The following is a 21,577-nucleotide window of genomic DNA, read 5'->3' on the forward strand; positions in this document are numbered from 1 at the left end:
AAAATGTTGTGCAAGCTGGGAGATTCGAACTCCCGAACCTTGCGGACTAGAACTTGAGTCTAGCGGATTTAACCACTTTCCTAAGCTTGCTTTATGAAATCAAATTTTAAAATTTAATATTTTTATATTTAAACTTATTAACATTATTAATTATTAAAAAATATTTCAAATAATAATGGTTTTCGAATCAATAGGAAACAAAACCTCTTATACAAGGTATCTTACACCGTACTATTATAAATACACATAGTTTTGTTGAAATTTTTGATTGATCACACAAAATACAAATGTATCTCTACTTTTAATTGAAATACCTCAAAAAAAATAACAATATAGATATAAACTGTAATATAATGTTCCACAAAAACAAATCTATGATAGTAAATATTTTAGCTTTTATCTTTTTAATATTATTTATTAATCATGTAAGCTCACTAATACCATGGATCAAGAAAAATGGACAATGTCAAGAACAATGTATGTTTGAGTGTGAAAAGGCGTTTCCAGAACTTACCTACGATTTCATCTTAAGAAGAAACAATTGTTTCTTTGCTTGTATAATAAAGTTTTGCGAAATTAATTTATTATTTGCTCCGGAATACAATTAACAGAATGTACCGATTCAGTTTTGTTTCAACATATTAAATAAAATATCTTTTCGACCTATATGTTATTTAACTTTTTTTTTTCTTTTTTTTTTTATAATATAATAATTAATATCTTTGCTGAAAAACATTTTCTGAATCGAAAATGGTAACTTGCATTGTTGGCTTGCATTGTTGGTCTGCAAACATCTTGCAGGTATGCAAATATTTTGAACTCATTACCATTTTTATATGTGATTACACAATCAAAGTGTTACATTTTTTTTTAAAATAAATTTTGACCACAAAACCAGAGTAACAACTTTTGATTATTTAAATAGATTGTTCTCACTTTCTTTTCATTTATTTATCAAGATAATATAAGATAGAACAATGAATTCAAATAATGATGAAACAAAGTTTGATGATGCCAAAACAGTGTCTCTAATTGTTATTGGTTGTGGAAGCAGAGGTTATGTCTACACTTTGTATGCTTTAGAAAAACCTAAAAGATTAAAAGTAATTAACAATCTATAATCAATATATATAACCAATAACATGTTATTGACAACAATTCAATAGGTAGCTGCTGTATGTGATCCTATCAAATTTAGAAGAGATAAATTAGGTAATTCATTTTCATTGCCAAATAATCTCAGATTTGAAGATTGGAAAGATATTGTTAAATTAGATAAAGTAAGCATCATCATACTCATTGATAATTAATAACAAGGTTATTAATTGATTAATTGATATCACGTTAGTTTGCAGATGCTGTTTTGATTGCAACACCTGACCAATTACATGCAGAGCCTGCTATTGCATTTGCAAATAAAGGATACCATATCTTGGTAGAGAAACCAATGGCTGTCAGTCAAGACGACTGCAATCGTATGGTAAAAGCAGCCAAGGATAACAATGTTATTTTTGCAGTGTGTCATGTATTGAGATATACTCCTTACAATCTGAAGATCAAGTCATTGATTGACGAGGGTTATGTCGGTAAGGTTTTGAACATTCAACATCTAGAGCCCGTCGGTTTCTATCATAATGCACACTCCTACGTCAGAGGTAACTGGAAGCGTGACGATACCTCCACCTTTATGCTAATGGCAAAGTCTTGTCATGACATTGATCTAATTCATTTCTTTATGAATTCAAAGTGCAAGTAAGTATATCCTATAACTGAAATTTAACTTGTTAATACATGTTTGAACTAACGTTATTTATCTTTTTAATCAATTAGAAAAGTATCATCGTTTGGATCATTAACACATTTCAATAAGGAAGGTAAACCAAAGGAAGCCGGTAATGCCAAGAGATGTTTGGATTGTTCAATCAATAACAAGTGTCCATACAGTGCAAAGACCATCTATTTGACTCTCTACCCTTACAAGAGGGAGTGCTTGGTACCTTCGAAAGAACCGACCATCGAGAATGTCAGGGAATCATTGGAGACTGGACAATATGGTGTTTGTGTCTACGAGAGCGATAACAATGTTGTAGATCAACAAGTTGTAAACATGGAGTTTGAAGGTGGAAAGACTTGTTCCTTCTCGATGGTTGCCTTCACCGAAGAGATCTGTGAGAGAAAAACAAGAATTCACGGTAGTCATGGTCAACTGATATGCGATGGTCACACAATCATTTGGGATGACTTTAAGATGGGTGATAAAGAGATATTCAAACCAGGTAAAAATATATTATTAATTATAATACAACAATCAAAGTTAATATTTATATATAACTAATATTCATTATTATATATATTTCATTAGAAATTGTAACAAATACAAAGATGACAGGTCATAATTGTGCAGATTACTATTTAATGAGATCATTTGTATATGCAGTTGCCAAGAATGACCCAACTCAAATTCTATCCGGTCCAGATGATACTCTTCTCTCCCACACTCTTGTATTCAAAGCAGAACAATCTAGAGTTGAGAACAGAGTAGTTATTATTGATTAAAACATCAATCAACCAACCATACACACAAATTGTATTAAAATGAAACTTTGTAATGATTATAAATTTATTTATTATAATAAATATATATCTACTATTATTATTATTATTATTATTATTATAAGCTATTTATCTTTTGATCATACATCATTGTTGATTATCAAAACTGTCACTATTGTTGTTGTTGTTGTTATTATTATTGTTGTTTGGGTTATTGGCAATTTCAGATTCATGTTTATCGAACCATTCATTGATCTTATCAGCATTGTTTAAAATGATGTTGAATTGTTCTCTACTCAAAGTAATACCTCTTTTAGTTGGTATTTCTGTTCCATTATCCACTGATTCATAGTAGCTTCTAATGTTGAGTCGAGGTTCACCTGTGTATGTGGATATCGATACTTTCTTTTTATTACCTAGATCGATAAACTCTCCCTCTGCTATTGAGTTCAATATGTTATCTTCAATCTTTGATTTATTTGCACCACTATAAAATGTATCATCTTTCTTTTTGTATGGATACTTTTGATTATAATTCTTTTTATTCTCTGTGTTTATTAAATCTAAAGGTTTATTAATTGTTATTTTTGGCTTTTGTTGTTGTTGTTGTTGTTGTTGTTGTTGTTGTTGTTGTTGTTGTTGTTGTTGTTGTTGTTGTTGTTGTTGTTGTCGTGATTGTTGTGGTTGATCTTGTAATCTTTTTTGCTCATCTTCTTTCATCTTCTTGAGTATATCGGCAGTAGATTTCGAAGTGATAACATATGATCTCCTAAATACCAAGGAATATACATTCCCAAACTTAATTCTTGAGGTACTTAAAAACATTGTATAACAATAAATAATACAGATATAAAAAAAAAATTAAAAAGCGACCAAAACTAAAAAAGTGAACTTTTATTTCACTTTGGTGAAGTTCAACATGAATTCATTGCTAAACTCAATAAATCAAACAAAGAAAAACAAGGTTTCATAAAAATAAATAATTAATAGTTAAAATCAAGTAATAATAATAACTCAAATCAACTAATAATGAAAAAAAAAAAAATTGTAATGTTTGGTTTGTGACATCATCAAACACTGATCAAAAAGATTTTTAAAAATCTTGACGATATTTTTATAAATATCATAAGGTCGAATAGATGACGTGTTTTAATGGTATCTGATTTTTGTAAAATAGCTTTGAATCCCAAGATTAGATTAATGATTTTTAATGACAAATCAATCATTGTTTTTACAATTTTTTTTCATGGTCATTAAAATATCAATTTTCCAACCTTTTTTTGATGGTATTATATACAAGTAATAAATGAAAAATAATTATGTTCAAACTAAAACTGATTTTGATTTGTGCAATTAGCCATTTGACAAATTATTTGTTTGTTATTTATTTTTAAAATAAAAGTATTGATTTCTTTTCTGATTTTGGCTTGAATTGAAAATCAAACACACAACAAACAAACAAAAAAAAAAGCAGTTGAAATAAACTAGTATTGCAAACTTTTTATTCAAACTCCAACAAATACAACCCGTAACTACTTCCAAATAGATAAATCGGGTTCGCATAATGAATTAGTGATTCTTTTATTTTGATCAATGTTGATTTGCTTTTTATAAATCAAAGATAATAATTAAAAGGAAATTGTTAACCTTGACTACTGAAAATAACCTCATACTGCACTATTTTTTTTAATTTTGCAAATTTTTTTTTAAAAAAAGTTAACCACATTCTTTTTGGAATGGTTGATCAACTTTCTGGAGTGTTAAAGAAAAAGATATTTTGAGAAAATTGATTTTAGACAATTTTTGATTTTTTTGCAAAACTAAAAGTTAATAAAAAAAAAAAAAACTGATTCATTTCAGGATATTTTGATAAAAACTTTGAGACATGGAATGACTTAACCATCATAGATGCCGTCAGATGACCTACCACCAAGTTGAATCACAATTTAAAATAAAATAAAAACTATGAAAATGAAGGTGGGTATTCTTGTGTGCTTGGGTTTCAACATCTCTGTGATGTTGTTGGGGTTTAGATTGTTAGGAATAGCTTAAAATCACATGATTTTATTTAATTTGAATTAATATTAATCTTTTTTCTGTGGGTTACCATAGCCTATTTAATGACCAGACTTTAGGTCATTAAATTCATTCAATTAATCTTAAACATATATATAAATTTTTAAAATGGTAAATATATAATTTAAACATTCATTCTTACCTCAAGATTTCATTTTGTTCTTTTACTATTGAAAAGTTTATGTGCTCTTGAACTAAAAATTTTTTTTTTTTTTCAAACATAAATTTTTAATATGGTAGAATGATAATGAATATTGTTGTGTAGGTAATAACAATATAAAGAATGATTTTCTAACATATTACTATAACTAGACTCACCACTACGTAACTTATTGGCATCACGACGGTCACTTGCACCACAGCACCCATCATCATGAACATGATGCTCACAAGGAATATGAACACAAGAAACACCACGGACACTCAGCTGCCGTTCTCCACAACGGTCATGTTGTACACATCCACCACGGTCACCATGGTCATCAATTCGAACATGAAGTTGTCCACCACTTCAAGCATCACGGTTGGTAAATTGTGTATATAGTCCATCTATGTAATAAAATCTATTATTTTATTCATCTCTAAATTATCATATTACTTTATTTATTGAGATAATCACTAAATTTTTTAATCCATACTTTAATTAAATTGATTGAATACCTAATTAATTGATCCAACTACCAATATAAACTAAACTTTCAAATTAAAGACCCATTTGAAAACTATTACACTATTTGACTTTATACAATTCTCTTGGTTTTCTTACTCAAAAATTGATTTTCCTTATTGATTTATTTTTTACAACTTTTCCATATAAAGAACTATCACTATTAATGAACTGGACCACCAAATCCGTAAATGAAATGATGGCTGACATCTCACAGCATCAGATTACGTTACTAATGGACAGATTACAACACCAACTGGACATCCTCAACTTGAGCGATGATGGTCTATCGAAGGAAAAACTTGAGGAACTGGAAACCAAATCCGTTCGGATAGAAAGGAAAGAAAGATAAGGATTTTTCGAAACAGATATTAGATATATTTAGAGAAATCTTATCAAATAGGACTAGACGATACTAATTTTACCACTCTACAGCAATGTGACTATTTGAATCACTGACTTCATCACCTCAATTTGGAGTGTCACATTGAATAAAAAAAAAAAAAGAGTTTAAACTTATTACTAACAATTCCATTTTTTATTTAATTAGGATTTTCACACTTTTAAAGTTTGCTAGATCTTTTTTTTAAAAAAAATGGTGGAAGAATAATAGATTAGATTACCTAATAGTAGATTTAAATGTATAAAGTTATTATTATTAATGATAAGTTTGGTAGTTTTGAAATAAATGGTTGTTGGACTTGTTCATTTGAAATGATGCTATCATGCTTGATCATCACTCGTATAATCGGCCAATATCCATTATTTAATGCTTACCAATATATCATTCTTGTATTTGCGCAACTTTATAACAATCTTTTGTTTATTCTTACAAGTTTAATTTCTTTTGGAGGATATCAGCAACAGCATCGATATATTCAATAGTATTTGAATAGTCAGAACGTTTAACACTATGAAAAAAAAAGTTATTTAAATTGATTAGTCATATATTAAACATTTGATTACAAACGAAGAACTTTCATTAGAATTCTGTAACTTACTTATCCAAAGAACCTTTTATACAGAGAGCCAAATCTTTAGTCATTTTACCTTGCTCGACGGCTTCGATACAGGAAGCTTCGAGATCAGCACAGAACTTGGCAAGACGTTGATTGTTATCCAACTTGGCACGGTGAGCCAAACCACGAGTCCAGGCAAAGATGGAGGCGATTGGATTGGTAGAGGTTTCCTTACCGGCTTGGTGATCACGGTAGTGACGAGTGACGGTACCGTGGGCAGCTTCAGCTTCCACAGTCTTTCCGTCTGGACAGAGGAGAACAGATGTCATCAAACCAAGTGAACCATAACCTTGGGCAACTGAATCGGATTGAACATCACCATCGTAGTTCTTGCAAGCCCAAACGAAACCACCCTCGCTCTTCATGGCGTAGGCAACCATGTCGTCGATCAAACGATGTTCGTACCAGATACCGGCAGCTTGGTATTTAGCCTTGTACTCTTTGTTGTAGATATCTTGGAAGATATCCTTGAAACGACCGTCGTACTTCTTCAAGATGGTGTTCTTTGTAGACAAGTACAATGGCCACTTCTTGTCGAGAGCAAACTCAAAGCATGACTGGGCGAATCCGACGATCGACTCGTCGGTGTTGTACATTCCCATGGCGACACCACCCTCCTTAAAGTCAAATACAGTGAACTTTTGAGCGGCGGAACCGTCGGCAGGTGTGAAGGTCATCTCCAACTTACCGGCACCCTTGACAACGAAATCGGTGGCCTTGTACTGGTCACCGTGGGCATGACGACCGATGACGATCGACTTCTTCCAACCTGGAACGAGACGTGGAACGTTTTGGATGATGATTGGCTCACGGAAGACAGTACCTCCGAGGATGTTTCTGATGGTACCGTTTGGACTCTTCCACATTTGCTTCAAGTTGAACTCAGTGACACGGTTCTCGTCCGGTGTGATAGTGGCACACTTGATACCGACGTTGTGCTTCAAAATGGCGTTGGCACAATCGATGGTAACTTGGTCGTCAGTTGCATCTCTATGCTCCATACCCAAATCATAGTAATCAATCTTGAGATCCAAGAATGGGAAGATCAATTTATCCTTGATCATCTTCCAAATGACTCTGTTTGGTTGTTTGTTTAATAGATATTAATTAAATTTGTTATTGAAACAAATCAATGATGTGATATTCCATTATTGTTTTTGCATACCTTGTCATTTCATCACCATCCATCTCGACTACATAATTATCAACTTTAATCTTATTTGATGCCATCATTCTATTTATTTAATTGAACTGATTTCAATTTATAATTCCGAAATATAATTAAAAAAAACTAAAAATGAAACAAAAAAAAAAATCAAAAAATTAGCAAAGATTTTTATAAAAAAATATGTTGTTAAGATGAACTATATAAATAAATTTCAATATTAAATAATTAATTAATTTTTAAAACAATTATTATGTCATCAAAGGTGGAGATTGATGTTTAGTAAATTTCCAATTGTTAACAATTTATTTTCTTTTTTGTTTTGTTTTTCTTTTTTTTATTATTATCTTTTTGTCAAAGATTCGAATCGTATGTATTTTTAATTGTAGCTTGATGTTGCATAGTTATATAAAATATTTACTTACAGTGTTTGGTTGGTGTGGGTTTAAGATAGATAGAGATAGGTTTGTATGTGTGTTAACTGTTAGTTGACTTTTTTTGTTACTATTAACTCGAATTTACTTTACTTAAATAACCTATTTTCAATAAGATATTAATTAAAAAAAAATGAAAAAAAAAACAAAATAATTTTAATTTGACAAAAATAGATTTGGTTTTTTTTTTTTTTTTTTTTTTTGAATTTTCCAACACTATCGAATGATGTATTGTTTGATTACAGTCCCACACATAAATGGAAATCTATCATGTTTTGATAACAATGTTGGTTTATCCCCACATTTTTCAAAAAAAACAAAACAAAACAAACATCACAGACTTAATTCTAGAATATCTATTTTATAGTTTATCAATCAATTAATAATTCATATGAATAGAATAAAGGTCTGTCAGACCAGAGTAACAGTTAAATTAAAAATAAACAAGAAACATACAAACAATTTAACAGATTATTATTTAAGTATTTATTTTTATTTATTTTTTTCATTTTTTCATTTTTTTTTATTTATTAAATTTGAAAGGTTGAATAAATATCGGGCAATGTAATGTGAGTCATTGACTTACGGCGATAATGAAATTTCCCATTTTTCTAATGGTAAAAGAAACTGTTGAATCCCAAATCAAAAGTATTCGAGTGTTCTTTGTTCTAACTATCCCTTTTTAATTTAAATTGTGATTCTGCATATTGAAGTAACATATTATTATCAATGAATTTTATATATATATATACACACAAGTTTTTTATTTCTTATCTTTGGATGTTGATGAAGAAGTTGAAGTTGAGGTTGAGGTTGTATCTTTATCTTTACTATCTTTGCTATCCTTATCTTTATTATCTTTGCTATCTTTATCTTTTGATGATGTATCTTTCTCTTTACTATCTTTATTTTCTTTTTCTTTACTTTCTTTTTCTTTCTTTGTAACTATTTATGGTTTAATTGTTATCGGATTAGTAATTAATGATCAAACAAGTAAAATAATAATGAACTTGATAACTCTACCTGCAATAAACTCTTCTAATGGTTCTATGAATTGAGAGAAATCAATCTCATCGAGGGCAGCAATAACATCTTTACCCGATAATGTAGATCTACCAGCATTTTGACATATATCTATTGAACTAGTTATTATTATTATTATTTAGTAGTGATAAAGTAAGGATATTAATATTGAAATATATATTAACAACTACTTAAACAAGATTCGTCAAAACCAACATACCAAGCAGTTAAATAATGTATCCAAACTTTAGCGGCTTTAGCCAGTGCCAACTTTGACTCGTTTGCAATCTGCACATTCTCTGGTAACTATAGTCAAATAAGCAGTTAAGAAAACAATAAGTTTATTCAGATTCTAATGTTTTAAACTATAGATATACTATTTAATGTTACATACAGCTTGTTTTATAATTCTTGCCAAAATAGCATTTGGTAAATCAGAGTTCTCTGACATCTTGTTTCTTTCTAGAATATTTTAATATAAATAGCGATTCTAATATGTTATAATGTTGTTCAAAAAAAAAAAAAAAACATAAATCGATCACTCTAAATTTATTATTGTATTTTATTTTTTGGCGGCAGATGTGCTTTCACCCCAAATGATTTTCAATGATTGGACAAAAATTTATTTAAGATTTTATAAAATTTAATTTACCATTGTCTTGAAAAAATTACAATTCAGGCATAACATATTAAGTAATAATATCACCAGTCCTATAGTTAACAACACCTTTATTTATATAGCAATCAACAAATGCAATCAAGATCAATAGTTTTATTGGCATCTTCTTCATTGCCTAGAGTGGTAGCCTCAAAATGTCACTACAACAACAACTACAAGTTAGCAACAACATTGTCAAAAGGTAGCCACTCTATATTGATTTCAAATGATTCTAATATATTAAGACAGCAACTACATTATAGTTCATCTAATACAACAACTACTACCACTGTTAAAAATAATGCCAGTACTTCAAGCACAAACAGCTTTGCTAATAGCAATTCAATGCTTAATCAAACTGGTACTATTGGTAATGAGTTGAATCATCGGAATAATAATAATACATCAGCAACAACATCGACAACAACAACATCATCATCACAGATACAAAACAACTCTCTAAAACTATCAAGTATACCTTCGAGAATCAATTATCAGATATTACGTGAAAACAACAATCCCAGCGGAATCAATCATCAAGAGGGTAGTAGAACACGATTCAAATGGGATGGACAACCTAAAACTGTTTTAATAGTAAAGAAACATAAAGATAAACGTATTACTTTATGGTTAAATACAATTGCTACGTATGTTTAATGCTTTATGTATAATGTTAATAATCTGCTGACTAACAATTATGATAATAATGATGATGATGATTCAGTTGGCTTAAACAGACATATAACATGAGAGTATTGATAGAACCAAATGTTGCATCGGAACTTTCACATATCGAAACATATACAGAGGAGGAGAGTCATCTCCTAGGAAAAGTTGTTGATTTTGTCGTCACTCTAGGTGGAGACGGTACTCTTTTGCATGTATCTTCACTGTTCAAAGAGGATGTACCACCAATCATATCATTCCATTTGGGTACTCTTGGTTTCTTAATGCCATTCAGTATGTATAAATATATATAGATAAATACCAAATATAGATAACATTTATTTACTTTATTATCTTGAATTGATCAATATTGAATAATATATAGATGTTGAAGATTATCAAGAAGCATTGGACAATGTTATAAAAGGTGATTTCCTATGCACCAATAGAATGAGATTGATGTGTGATATCTATCATAAGCAACAACTTGGAACGAATACACCATCGAGGAGTTTCCAGGTATTGAATGAAGTGACGATACATCGTGGTTCGAATCCACACTCCACTGTGATCAATTGCACGATCAACGGTCATATGCTCACCGATATCATTGGTGACGGTCTGATCGTCGCCACTGCCACCGGTTCCACAGCCTACTCGTTGTCGTGCGGTGGTCCAATGGTACACCCCTGTATAAATTGTATATTAATAACACCGATTGCACCAAGCTCACTATCATCGAAACCAGCATTGCTACCAGATGATTCTGTATTAAAGTTAAATGTAATAATCTATAATATTATTATCAATGTCATTATATTACATCTCCTCTTTTACTAATCATGATACGATAACTTTTAACAGATTTCACAAAAAGGTAAATCATTTACAACTACATTAGATGGTACTCGGTCGATCAAGATGGAACAGGGAGAGCATATCATCATCAAAAAGTCATACTATCCATTGTTGACCATTAACAAAACCAATGAGACAACCGATTGGGTACATGGCAATGGCAAACTAATTGAAATGAGTGAGAAATCAAGCATTTGGAATCAGAGCGTACATACTACATCAGCAAATTAACTATGATCATCTGATTGCAAATAAAAATGTCAAAGAGATTAGTCATCTTAATTAAAATTTAATTGTTATTTTTATTTTTTTTTATTTTTTTTATTTTTTTTTATTCAAAAAAAAACATAATTTAATAATCATAGCAAGTGCTTGTTCAATCAATCAATTAATCAATTTCATATTTTATCTTATTTTTATAATTTACGATTTCAATATTAACTAAATAATGTTTAAGAATCTTGCTGTATTTACTGTTGGTTTCATTGGTGGTAAGTAATTAATGCAAACATTATTATTGTTGATATGACACATTTACTTATTGATTATGTTTTGTTTTATTTAAGGTGTATATGCAACACAAAACTATGATGTTCCAAACATTAAGAAGAAGACTGAGAAGACTATCAACACTGTAAAGGATTATTTCAAATAAATTAAATAGATAGATATGGTCAGCAGCGCACACATCACTGAATTGTATTAAAAATCATTTATAAACCGATCATAAAAAGAGAGAACATCATCAACTAGATGTTTAACTTTTGTTGAATTACAATAAACAAATAAAAACAACATTTGTAAATAGAACATCATCATCATCATCGCGATGATCATAATAAAATGAATTTATTTGAAAAAGAAGAATACCAACCAAATTTGGTGAGGTTGATATTGTATTATATTTTATTTATTATCCTTTTTTGTATAAGTTTATATTTCTAATATTAATAATATTATTACAAGTTTTTGATAATATTACATTGTTGTGATAATTATTGTTGTTTGTTGGAGCTCGAGCTTGCTGATAATGATTTGATATGTATTATATGAAAGTAATGGTATACAATACATTGATTGGATGTCGGTATTTGTTATGTTATCATTTCGTTGTTCTATATTTGAATAAATAGTAGTAGTCTAAAACTATATAATGTCGGGATAAGAGTATATAAATATAATATATTATTGTAGTATGGAAGTAATAAAAAAAAAAAAAAAAGAGGGTGGGAATATGTGTGTGTTTTAGCTGTTTAGTTGATCGAGTCTTGTTCTAGCTCGTTCAATTTGCTGTTTCTGATACCATAACCTAAGTAGATGATACAACCAATAGCAGTCCAGACAAACACTCTGTAGAAAGAGTCGACATCGAGATGCATAATGATGTAGGTGTTGACGATGACACCCAAGCATGGCAAGACCGGGCTCAGTGGACACTTGAAGGTGTCTGGAACGTTGACCTGCTTTCTCACGCTGAGCATAATAATGATGATAAGCATTGGTGCAGCGAAAGCGATTTGATAATAGTATTTCCAGCTTCTGGAGCTTGCCCAACCAAAGAGACATGCGAAAATAAACATTATCAACAATAACAATGGCGATTTAATCACGTGATTTTCATTACCGTTTTCATCCTGAGAAATTAAATTGGTTAGATTATGATGTTCTTAATATATATTATTTGTATTGTATTGTTTTTTTTGTTTACATACTCTTAATCTCATAACAACGATACCGGCACAAACTACGGTAAAGGCCAACAAAGTACCGATACTGATCATATTTGAAAGGCTTTCAATACTCAAAACGAGAGCGAGAACCGAAGCAAAGACACCTGTGAAGATGGTACCAAAGAGTGGTACTTGAGTCTTCTTGTTGACTTCCTTGAACTTTGAGAAGAACAAACCATCCTTTGCCATTTGCATGTAGATTCTTGGTTGACCCAACAATGAGCACAAAGTTGAGGCAGTGAGTGATGTCAATGTACCCAACACGATCGCGAACGCTGCCCATTTCAATTTTGGGTGTTTCGACGTCAAACTCAAGAATGCATCAGACAGTGGTGAATTTTCACTTACATCCTATTATATTTTAAGAGAAGAAAGAGAGAAAGAGAGAAAGAGAGATATAAAGTTAATTAACTATCTAAACTATTACAATATTTGATAATAATACATTGTTGAACGTACCTTATAGTTTACCATACCGGAAAGAATTAACGATACTAAACAATAGAGAACGGTGGCAATGATAAGAGTGATAACGATACCGAGTGGAAGATCACGCTTTGGGTTCTTTACTTCACCAGAGAGTGTCGTTACCGAGTCGAAACCGACATAACTGAAGAAGATCTTTGAACAACCCTGGAAGACACCGTTGAATCCGAATGGGAGGAATGGACTCCAGTTTGAAGTGTCAATAAAGAATGAACCAAAGATGATAAAGAAGAAAATGGTGATCATATTCAACGAGGTGATGGCCATATTGAAACGAGCGGAATCCTTAACACCAAATGCAAGAATCACAGTACAGATAATGATAATGACCGGTGCCAAAGGTTGAATATTGAATACCGAATCCACTCCATAACCAAGGACAAACTCTGGTGTAGTAGTATTGAAGACAGTAAAGAAATTAGAGAAATATCCTGACCATCCACGAGCAACTGCACTTGCACTAATTGCATATTCCAAAGTTAGATTCCAACCAATACTTTATTATTAGAAGAAAGAAAGAAAGAAAGAGAGAAATGAAAGAAATTAAAAATAAAAATGATATTGTTAGATTAAAAATCTATTTAAACAATAGTTATAATGATGATAACACTTACAACCAACCAGCGAATTCACCAAGTGCTACATAAGCAAAAGTGTAGGCGGAACCGGAAAGTGGGATTTTGGCGGCAAACTCTGAGTAACAAAAGGCAGAGATGAGACATGCGATAGCGGAGAACAAGAAGGAGAGAAGTGTACCTGGACCAGCGGCAGTCTTGATAGCAACACCGATCGATACAAACACACCAGCACCTACCGTACTACCGACACCATACGAAATAATATCGAAAATGGTCAAACATTTATCGAGTTCCTCGTCCTTACTCAAATCGTAAGGATACTTTCTTGTGAGTGATGAGATTTTATACACTGATTTTCTCTCTCTTATCAGTGGCGTTTTATCTTCTGAATAATAACTAGCCATTATTATCTATCTATCTATTTAATATATATAAATATTTATTGTATTGATGATTAAACTACTACTACTAGTATGATGCAATGATTAAATAATTGGTAGGAATGTATGAATATATTGGGAAACAAAAACAATAATTAAAAAAACTACTACTTTTCTTTTGAATTTTTTTAAACACGCACCAACTAAATTTTTTATTAATAAAAATTGTGAGTGAAATAAAATAAAGAAGCAAAAAAATGGAATGGAGATATTTTATGTTTTTTTTTTCCTTAACTGCAAGGATGGTGATTGATGCAAAAATAAAAAAATAAGGAAACAAATTCAACTAAGATTAGATGATCTTTTTATTATTTGTTTTTAAAATAGATATAAAATATAATGATTTGTAAAAAATCAAAAACAATAATATGATTTTATTTATATTTTGTTTGTTTTTTGTTTAAGAGTGAAGTAAATAATGATCAACTGTCCCAGTTTAAATAGTTTTAGCAACAGGTTTCAATTGACAGGATGTGTAGGAAAGTGTGGCAAGCAAGCTTTCGTTTTTAGTAAAAAAATAGAAAAAAAACATTATATTTTATGAGTGAAAAAAAGTAAAAAAATCTTATGCTGATTTTATTGGGATTCACGTCATTTAATCTTTGTTTTAGTAAGCACCTATTAGTTTGTGGGTTCAGAAAGTTCCAATGATATTTTTTTTTATCATCACTTTTAAATACGATTTATTGGGTGGGTTCGACAACTCTGAGGAACACCCCCAACCATAGAAGGAAGATGATGTAACAACAATCGTTCCTTTAATCATGATATATTTTGATATTTTTTTGAAGGGTTGGTATTCGAGTAGACCAATATTTGCATTATCAATTGTTTGCTAAATTGGATTGAAACAGCTCAAAATATATGTGACCCAGGCGAAAAAAATCACTTATTTCTCTCATCGAATCAAAAAAAAAATCTAGTTTGGAGACCATCTTAACTAAAGCTTTTAGGAGTTTGGGTTTTGAAAGGTTGGGTTGTTAAGATCATCATCATCATATAAATATTTACTTATTTAAATGAGTAAATAAGTAGGAATTTATTTTTATTTTTTTATCAATCTTTTTTTTTCAGAATACAATACAATCATACTGTAACAAAAGGATTGTATCTTACTATTCAAACTATTATTAATTTTCGTACAAATAAAAATCCGAAATCTTCTTAAGATATAGATTTTTACAAAAATATCTAAATTATCTGGATAAATTTTATAATGATATTTTTGTCTCTCGACTAGCAATCATGAAGATTTTTTTACTTTTGGAATGCCAATGTGTGCATCTCGAAATGAATTGTATACATGTAACCCTTAACTATCAAGAAAAAGATTCACATTGGTATCTTTCTAAAAATCACATCAAAGATCTTTTAATGATTCTCGTAGCTATCATACCTTCAGAAGTGATTACCACTTCTCAATTAATTAATTCGAACATTAATGGTTAATTCTATTTATTTTTTTATTTTGAAAACATTATCAATAATTGTTTATAAATTAAAAAATTAAGAACTTTTTTTTTGTTTTGTAAAATGAATTATGACAAAAAAAACAAACAGTTAATAAAATTGATGATTGTTACACTTTCTTGTTAATTTCATCAGTCTTTTACATTAAGAGGATTAATCATTCAAATTTAACAACACAAAAATGGGGAAACACCTAATTAAGATATTAATCAAAAATTAAAATAAACAAAAAAAAAAAAAAAGTTTTTTCGAATTTTTTAATGATTGGTGTTTCACTAATTGAAGGTTAAAAGAAACTCAAAGCAACAAGATATATAAATTAGCTAAATAAGTTATTTATTATAATATATTCATATATTTGATCTATTTCTATTTGTAAAAAGAATTTCCACAAAGAAAGAAGTCTCTTTTTGCTAGTGTGTGAGAGGGGAGTACGAGATAGTTTGACAGAGAGACAGTAGAGAGAAAGAGAGAGAGATGGAGTTACCATCACCTTACGAGATACTCGGTATCGAGAAAACAGATGATCCTGTAGAGATAAAGCAAGCCTACAGACAAATGGCTTTAAAGTATCATCCAGATAAAAATCCAAATGCAGGTAATAAGGTATGTCAATCAATCAAAAGAAAGCTGATTATCTTTATTAAAAAGGGAATTAGACAATGTATCGATTTCTAATATTCATTCTTTTCTATTGTTTACTTTTTGTTTTTCTAATTTGTGTGATTTTAAAGTTTCAGGAAATCAATAAAGCATATCAAATTCTTTCGAATGAAGATTCAAAGCTATTCTTTGATTCATTTGGATACGAAGGTTTGATACTAAATGAAAAGTTAAACTCAAGAGGTGAAAACAATCTAATGGGAATGGGTCATATCGATTTCATTTTGTATACTTTCATTGGTATTGGATTACTTTTTAGGTGTTTATACAGAGTGGTATGTTGTTTGTAGAATTTCAAAGATTTCGCATTAATTAGATAATTAATAATTAATATTTTCTTCTTCTTCTTCTTCTTCTTTGATTGATTTTGTTTAATTAGGATATTTGCATCTATATTTACATTATATTTTATATATTTGACAAAGAGATCACCAGATCTTTCATTTTGTCTGTTCATACTGATATCGAATCTTGTTTTATACTTTATATTACCAACACGAATTCTACCAACGGTAACCAACTTTGTTATCTATGGTATCGTTCTTTTGTGGCCCAACATCACCAAGAAGAACTCTTCATTAACAGTAACCATTTGGATTTCGATCATAATCATCGATATTTGGAGAGGAATTAGATTTGAACACTGGATATGGCGATTCCTAAGTTTGAACATCATCATCTTTGGAAGTATCATTTTGATGCTCATGGGAATCTATGTTTTAAAGAAACCTGAAACTGGTGTAAGTAATCAATCAATCAATCAAACCGCGCATTCATATTATGTGTACACATTCTAACCAACAATCCAAATCAATAGCCAAAACTATATGTTCATGTACTATTGTTTTTAGTAAAGATAATCAAGAGTCTAGATGTAATGACACTAGTTTTTGTTGTTTTTTGGTGTCCAGTTTGGATTTTGGATTATTTCACTGGCAGAAGAATTGAATGGTTAATTCCACCTGCAATCTTCTTTATTAAAGTAAGTTTAGTTTTGAATGCTAGCGATTTCATTATAAAACATCATTCTAATCAATTCTATTTAGCTCTTTGTATTTGATGGAAAGATAAAGATATTTTTACCAATGATTGCTTCGATTGCATTTGTCTACTATCTGGTACCTTCGTGGTTATATAATTTCGCTTCCAACTACATCATCCATATTTTGTCGCATCTCTTGGTATTTAAACTGAAAGCTGCACTCGTTGAGAAGTTTGATAGTGAGCCATTCTCAGAGATCGATGAATCAGAGAAGCAGTTGCTTCAGCGTTCCAACGGACAAATCAAAATGGGAATACTATTTTTTATTATCCAATATTTCTTGGACTTTGGTACTGACAAATGGTTCTTCCTTGGTGCGACATCACTTGGTTATTCGGTAGTACTCATCATTGAATTGTATTTCTTTTCTTTTTCAATAAAGAATACTGATGAAGAACCAGCTTCAACACCAACAGCAACAGAATCAGTACACAATAACAGCAACAACAACAACACTAATAATAATAGCAATAGTAGTAGTGGTAGCGAAAAGAAAAACAAAAAGTCAAATTCGACAACAACTACCAACAGAGTTGATGATCATCATAAAAACAACTCACCTTTGAAAGCCAATGTATATAATTCAAAAGAAGGTGAAGAATCAAATACTGCAGCATCCGGTGAGTCTCAGACTGCAGTCAACTCATCGCCATCCACTAAAAAGCAATCAAGTAGCGCATTGGATAAGCGATGCCAAACATGTTTCAAATCGGCCAACCTCAAAAAGTGTGGAAGATGTCAACAGGTCTATTACTGTTCAAAAGAGTGTCAGATCAAAAACTGGAATTTTCACAAATCCATATGTTCATAAAAAACAAAACAAAACAAAGCTTAAAATAGATTTATAATAATAAATCATTTTTTAGAACAACCATTATTAATTATTTTGGTATATTATAATTGTTTTTTTTTATTTATATAATTAAAAATTTTATAGTTTGTTTTTTTTGTTTTTTTCGGTTTTAGTTTTTTTTTTTTATAAATATGTTGTTATTACTTTTTTTAATTTTGTTTCTTTGTAGATGCTCTTTTACTAACACGCTCTGGTACAAAGTTCTTTTTGAAGATGGCACTTTGTTCTGATGACAATGGGATACCCTTGTCTCTGAGTTCTTCGATGATTGTGTTTAGTTTCTCGGTAACTTTCTTCTCGACCTTCTCGGTGTAGTGTCTTGTCTTATTTACATAGTGGCTAAACTTTTGCATATGTGGCGAGCTGGAGACGGCCTCGTTGACAATCTCTTGGATTCCACGAGCGATACCGGATTGCGAACGGATCTTGGTACCGTAGAGCTTCTTCATGTGTGGATGTTCGACGTACTTTACAAACAAAAAGTTGGCGACCTGCGATGAGATGGCGATCGCAAACAATGGGAGACTACCACCGATCAACGAGAGACCATAGTATCCAGCGAAACCAAGCACAGAGTCTGGGTTGTTCAAGAAACGGTAGATACCGGTATAATAGAGCTTAGTTGGGACTTCATCAATAAAGAAATCACCGTAGAACCAACCGAATTCACCGAGAACCTCCAAAGTTGAGACCGATGACCAGACATTCAACAAAATCAAAAGGATACCAATGATTTGTCTCCAGAACATACTTCCAAAGAAGTTCAAATTGATTTCGGCAACCTTGAAGAAACAACATGTGAATGAAATATGAGCCATCATAACACAAAGATTATAAATACTAGAAAAATGATGGATAATTAGTAAATTTGTTAAAGAAAGTAATAATAGATTTATATATATATATAGTTACCTCTTCCAATTTTCGAAAGCATGATGGCTATCTAGATTTAGTGATGCAAATCTATTTGTCCACCATTGTGATTGTGATTGAAGACGTAAAACCAAACCCAATCCAAATGAAAGCATGAGACGCCAGAAAACAGCTTGAATGACATAGAAGGACACTGGCAAATTAATGAGATTAAGTGCAACGGTGTAGAGAATAATCATAAGAGTGAACAAATCACCACTACGCAAGAAGAAGAAGTTCTTCATAACAATGAGATCATGTCCAAAGTATGAGTTGACCTTGTCCTTACGAACGAACGGATCTTCGACGATATCTGGATAGGTCTTTTGGATGTGTGGATCTTCGACGAGCACCAAAAATAGCATCTGACAAAAGTGTGCAAACAAACTAACATAGAGTACAGTATAAGATTGTGAAATTAAACTGGCACCATAATAGAATGAATAACTAATTATTTAGGAAATAAAAAAAAAAAACAAAATAAAAGTGAAATTAGTATTTGTATCGAAAAAATATTATCATGTAGATTAATGAATTGTTGAATTCAACACTTACCCAATGGTATACATTGGATGTGGGGAAATTGAGAATACACGATCGAATGTCAATTTCTGTTCGACCAAAAAGAAGAAATCACCCCAATACCAAGCGAAATCCTTGACTACACGGTAGGCATCGGTCTTGGCCCAGAATGTAAAGATACACAAGAATGCACCAATCAAATAACATGGAATCAATGTCCAGTTGGCGTCCTCTGGTATACTAAAGTAACGAAGAGCAAATACAACATAGGTAACCAAATCCATAGCCAATACAATATCGACAACATGTCTAAAAGCTAACCATGCATTATAAGCTGCTGGTGTTTTCTTTAGAAATAGAAATAGAAAAATAAAAATGGAGAAACAAACAAATAATTATTAATTAAATTGAATAATAATTTAATAATATTTAAAGCAATTAATTAATTTGTTTACTTACATCAAAATTATAATCACTTCCCATTCCGGTTTCACAGAAATTCTTTACTTTTTCATATAATGGATGTGATGGTGTAAATGTTTTGAAAAGGTTAGTCAGCGACTTATTCTTTGATTGGTACAACAATAATAATCCAAGTCCGATATTATAGGCGAATCTCCAGAACAAGAAGAACCCAATAAAGAACCATCCTGGCAAATTGAATAATAACAATAATAAACTGAGTAGTGATGCATTCTTGGCGTAATCGAAAAATGACCATTCCGACAATGGATGTAATGATAATGGATTTTTGGTGTATGGCAATGGGAATCCTTGAAATTTAAAATTATTATTATTAGATTTTGATTGTTACAATGATGATCGCAGTTCTAAAAGTTCAGATTCAACTTACTGGTTCCATCATCACAAACACCTATCAATTTCTTCTCCTTCTTGGGATCGGAGTTTGTGGAAGGTGAATCGGATTCAGAGTCCGAGGAGAACACAAGATTAGCCATTTTCGGTACTGCATGCTGTGGTGTCGACTCTAATGATGTTGATGATGGTTGCTTTTTAACTCTTTGCTTTGGTGTCGCTGGTAGTGAACTACTCTTTTGTTGATGACCACTCTCGTTAGTGTGGTTGTTGCTGTTGTTGTTGGCTGTCTCCTGCTCACTGTCCTCGCTACTGCTACTGCTGCTACTGGTAACTTTATCGCTTAAAAAACTATTGCTATTACTATCGCTATATACATCTTTCGCTGATACAACCTGATCACGAAGTTGTATCAAGGCAGCAGTGCGATCACCGACCTCCTCTTCCATGGTCGTCGAAGAACTATTCACTACTTTCTCAGCGGTGGCATCTTCGAATTCCTCTACCAAATGATCTACGTTTTCAGACGACATCATTTCCTATATAACTCTGTCAAACAAACTGATCGATCGTAAACCTAAATATAACTTTTTGTCACTATTTATCTATTTATCTATTTATTTGATAAATATTTGTACAAATAAAAATGATTTGATTGTGTTTCAAATCAAACTATTATAATTTATAGTTTGTAAACGGAAAAACAAAAACTGTGATATTGTTGTTTTTTTTGTTTATTTTTTTGCAGTGGTAAACTGGATTAGTGAAAAGTGGGTGTATGTGTGTGTTGGATTATTGATATTTTTGACAACAAAAACAACTATGATTGTAGGAAACACAATAAAAACCAACAATAACAAAAAAATCATTGCAATTTTCGATGAGGAGTCTTGAAACAGAAAAAAAAAAAAAAACTCATAACTAAATTTGACTTTTTCCATTTAAT

The 21,577-nt window shown here is 30.9% G+C and overlaps 10 protein-coding genes and 1 non-coding gene across 11 annotated transcripts; 5 read left to right on the forward strand and 6 right to left on the reverse strand.

Moving 5' to 3' along the window:
* Positions 1–9: 9 nt before the first annotated feature.
* PPL_07083 lies at positions 10–90 on the reverse strand. The gene has a single exon. It is a non-coding gene; the product is annotated as a tRNA-Leu (tRNA).
* An 887-nt stretch (positions 91–977) lies between these two features.
* On the forward strand, positions 978–2,556 carry PPL_07084 (Gfo/Idh/MocA family protein; the record flags this gene model as incomplete). Its single annotated transcript, XM_020577930.1, has 5 exons — positions 978–1,103; positions 1,167–1,280; positions 1,349–1,752; positions 1,831–2,276; positions 2,363–2,556. 5 exons carry the CDS (start codon positions 978–980, stop codon positions 2,554–2,556), a joined length of 1,284 nt encoding a protein of 427 aa, XP_020432378.1.
* A 144-nt stretch (positions 2,557–2,700) lies between these two features.
* On the reverse strand, positions 2,701–3,378 carry PPL_07085 (transcriptional coactivator p15/PC4 family protein; the record flags this gene model as incomplete). Its single annotated transcript, XM_020577931.1, has 1 exon — positions 2,701–3,378. One exon carries the CDS (start codon positions 3,376–3,378, stop codon positions 2,701–2,703), a length of 678 nt encoding a protein of 225 aa, XP_020432379.1.
* Positions 3,379–4,345: 967 nt separating this feature from the next.
* idhC (NADP-dependent isocitrate dehydrogenase) lies at positions 4,346–7,548 on the reverse strand (the record flags this gene model as incomplete). The annotated part of the gene is made up of 6 exons (XM_020577932.1): positions 4,346–4,373; positions 4,772–4,796; positions 4,903–5,138; positions 6,130–6,207; positions 6,298–7,392; positions 7,481–7,548. 6 exons carry the CDS (start codon positions 7,546–7,548, stop codon positions 4,346–4,348), a joined length of 1,530 nt encoding a protein of 509 aa, XP_020432380.1.
* Positions 7,549–8,677: 1,129 nt separating this feature from the next.
* ybl1 (YB-like 1 protein) lies at positions 8,678–9,388 on the reverse strand (the record flags this gene model as incomplete). The annotated part of the gene is made up of 4 exons (XM_020577933.1): positions 8,678–8,859; positions 8,938–9,056; positions 9,158–9,243; positions 9,332–9,388. 4 exons carry the CDS (start codon positions 9,386–9,388, stop codon positions 8,678–8,680), a joined length of 444 nt encoding a protein of 147 aa, XP_020432381.1.
* A 300-nt stretch (positions 9,389–9,688) lies between these two features.
* Positions 9,689–10,252, forward strand: PPL_07088 (uncharacterized protein; the record flags this gene model as incomplete). The annotated part of the gene is made up of 1 exon (XM_020577934.1): positions 9,689–10,252. One exon carries the CDS (start codon positions 9,689–9,691, stop codon positions 10,250–10,252), a length of 564 nt encoding a protein of 187 aa, XP_020432382.1.
* Positions 10,253–10,341: 89 nt separating this feature from the next.
* Positions 10,342–11,350, forward strand: PPL_07089 (NAD+ kinase family protein; the record flags this gene model as incomplete). Its single annotated transcript, XM_020577935.1, has 3 exons — positions 10,342–10,555; positions 10,647–11,044; positions 11,126–11,350. 3 exons carry the CDS (start codon positions 10,342–10,344, stop codon positions 11,348–11,350), a joined length of 837 nt encoding a protein of 278 aa, XP_020432383.1.
* Positions 11,351–11,567: 217 nt separating this feature from the next.
* PPL_07090 (uncharacterized protein) lies at positions 11,568–11,774 on the forward strand (the record flags this gene model as incomplete). The annotated part of the gene is made up of 2 exons (XM_020577936.1): positions 11,568–11,610; positions 11,686–11,774. 2 exons carry the CDS (start codon positions 11,568–11,570, stop codon positions 11,772–11,774), a joined length of 132 nt encoding a protein of 43 aa, XP_020432384.1.
* Positions 11,775–12,372: 598 nt separating this feature from the next.
* On the reverse strand, positions 12,373–14,317 carry ctrA (putative cationic amino acid transporter; the record flags this gene model as incomplete). The annotated part of the gene is made up of 4 exons (XM_020577937.1): positions 12,373–12,753; positions 12,832–13,200; positions 13,309–13,831; positions 13,950–14,317. 4 exons carry the CDS (start codon positions 14,315–14,317, stop codon positions 12,373–12,375), a joined length of 1,641 nt encoding a protein of 546 aa, XP_020432385.1.
* Positions 14,318–16,300: 1,983 nt separating this feature from the next.
* On the forward strand, positions 16,301–18,409 carry PPL_07092 (uncharacterized protein; the record flags this gene model as incomplete). Its single annotated transcript, XM_020577938.1, has 6 exons — positions 16,301–16,429; positions 16,564–16,712; positions 16,866–17,226; positions 17,343–17,468; positions 17,911–18,273; positions 18,395–18,409. The coding sequence occupies 6 exons, from the start codon at positions 16,301–16,303 to the stop codon at positions 18,407–18,409; spliced, it is 1,143 nt and encodes a 380-aa protein (XP_020432386.1).
* Positions 18,410–18,530: 121 nt separating this feature from the next.
* On the reverse strand, positions 18,531–21,164 carry PPL_07093 (PEMT/PEM2 family methyltransferase; the record flags this gene model as incomplete). Its single annotated transcript, XM_020577939.1, has 5 exons — positions 18,531–19,221; positions 19,294–19,740; positions 19,849–20,162; positions 20,275–20,588; positions 20,669–21,164. The coding sequence occupies 5 exons, from the start codon at positions 21,162–21,164 to the stop codon at positions 18,531–18,533; spliced, it is 2,262 nt and encodes a 753-aa protein (XP_020432387.1).
* Between the last annotated feature and the right edge of the window lie 413 nt (positions 21,165–21,577).

Source organism: Heterostelium album (assembly GCF_000004825.1).
Source record: "Heterostelium album PN500 unplaced genomic scaffold PPL_scaffold6, whole genome shotgun sequence".
Lineage (NCBI taxonomy): Eukaryota > Evosea > Eumycetozoa > Acytosteliales > Acytosteliaceae > Heterostelium > Heterostelium album.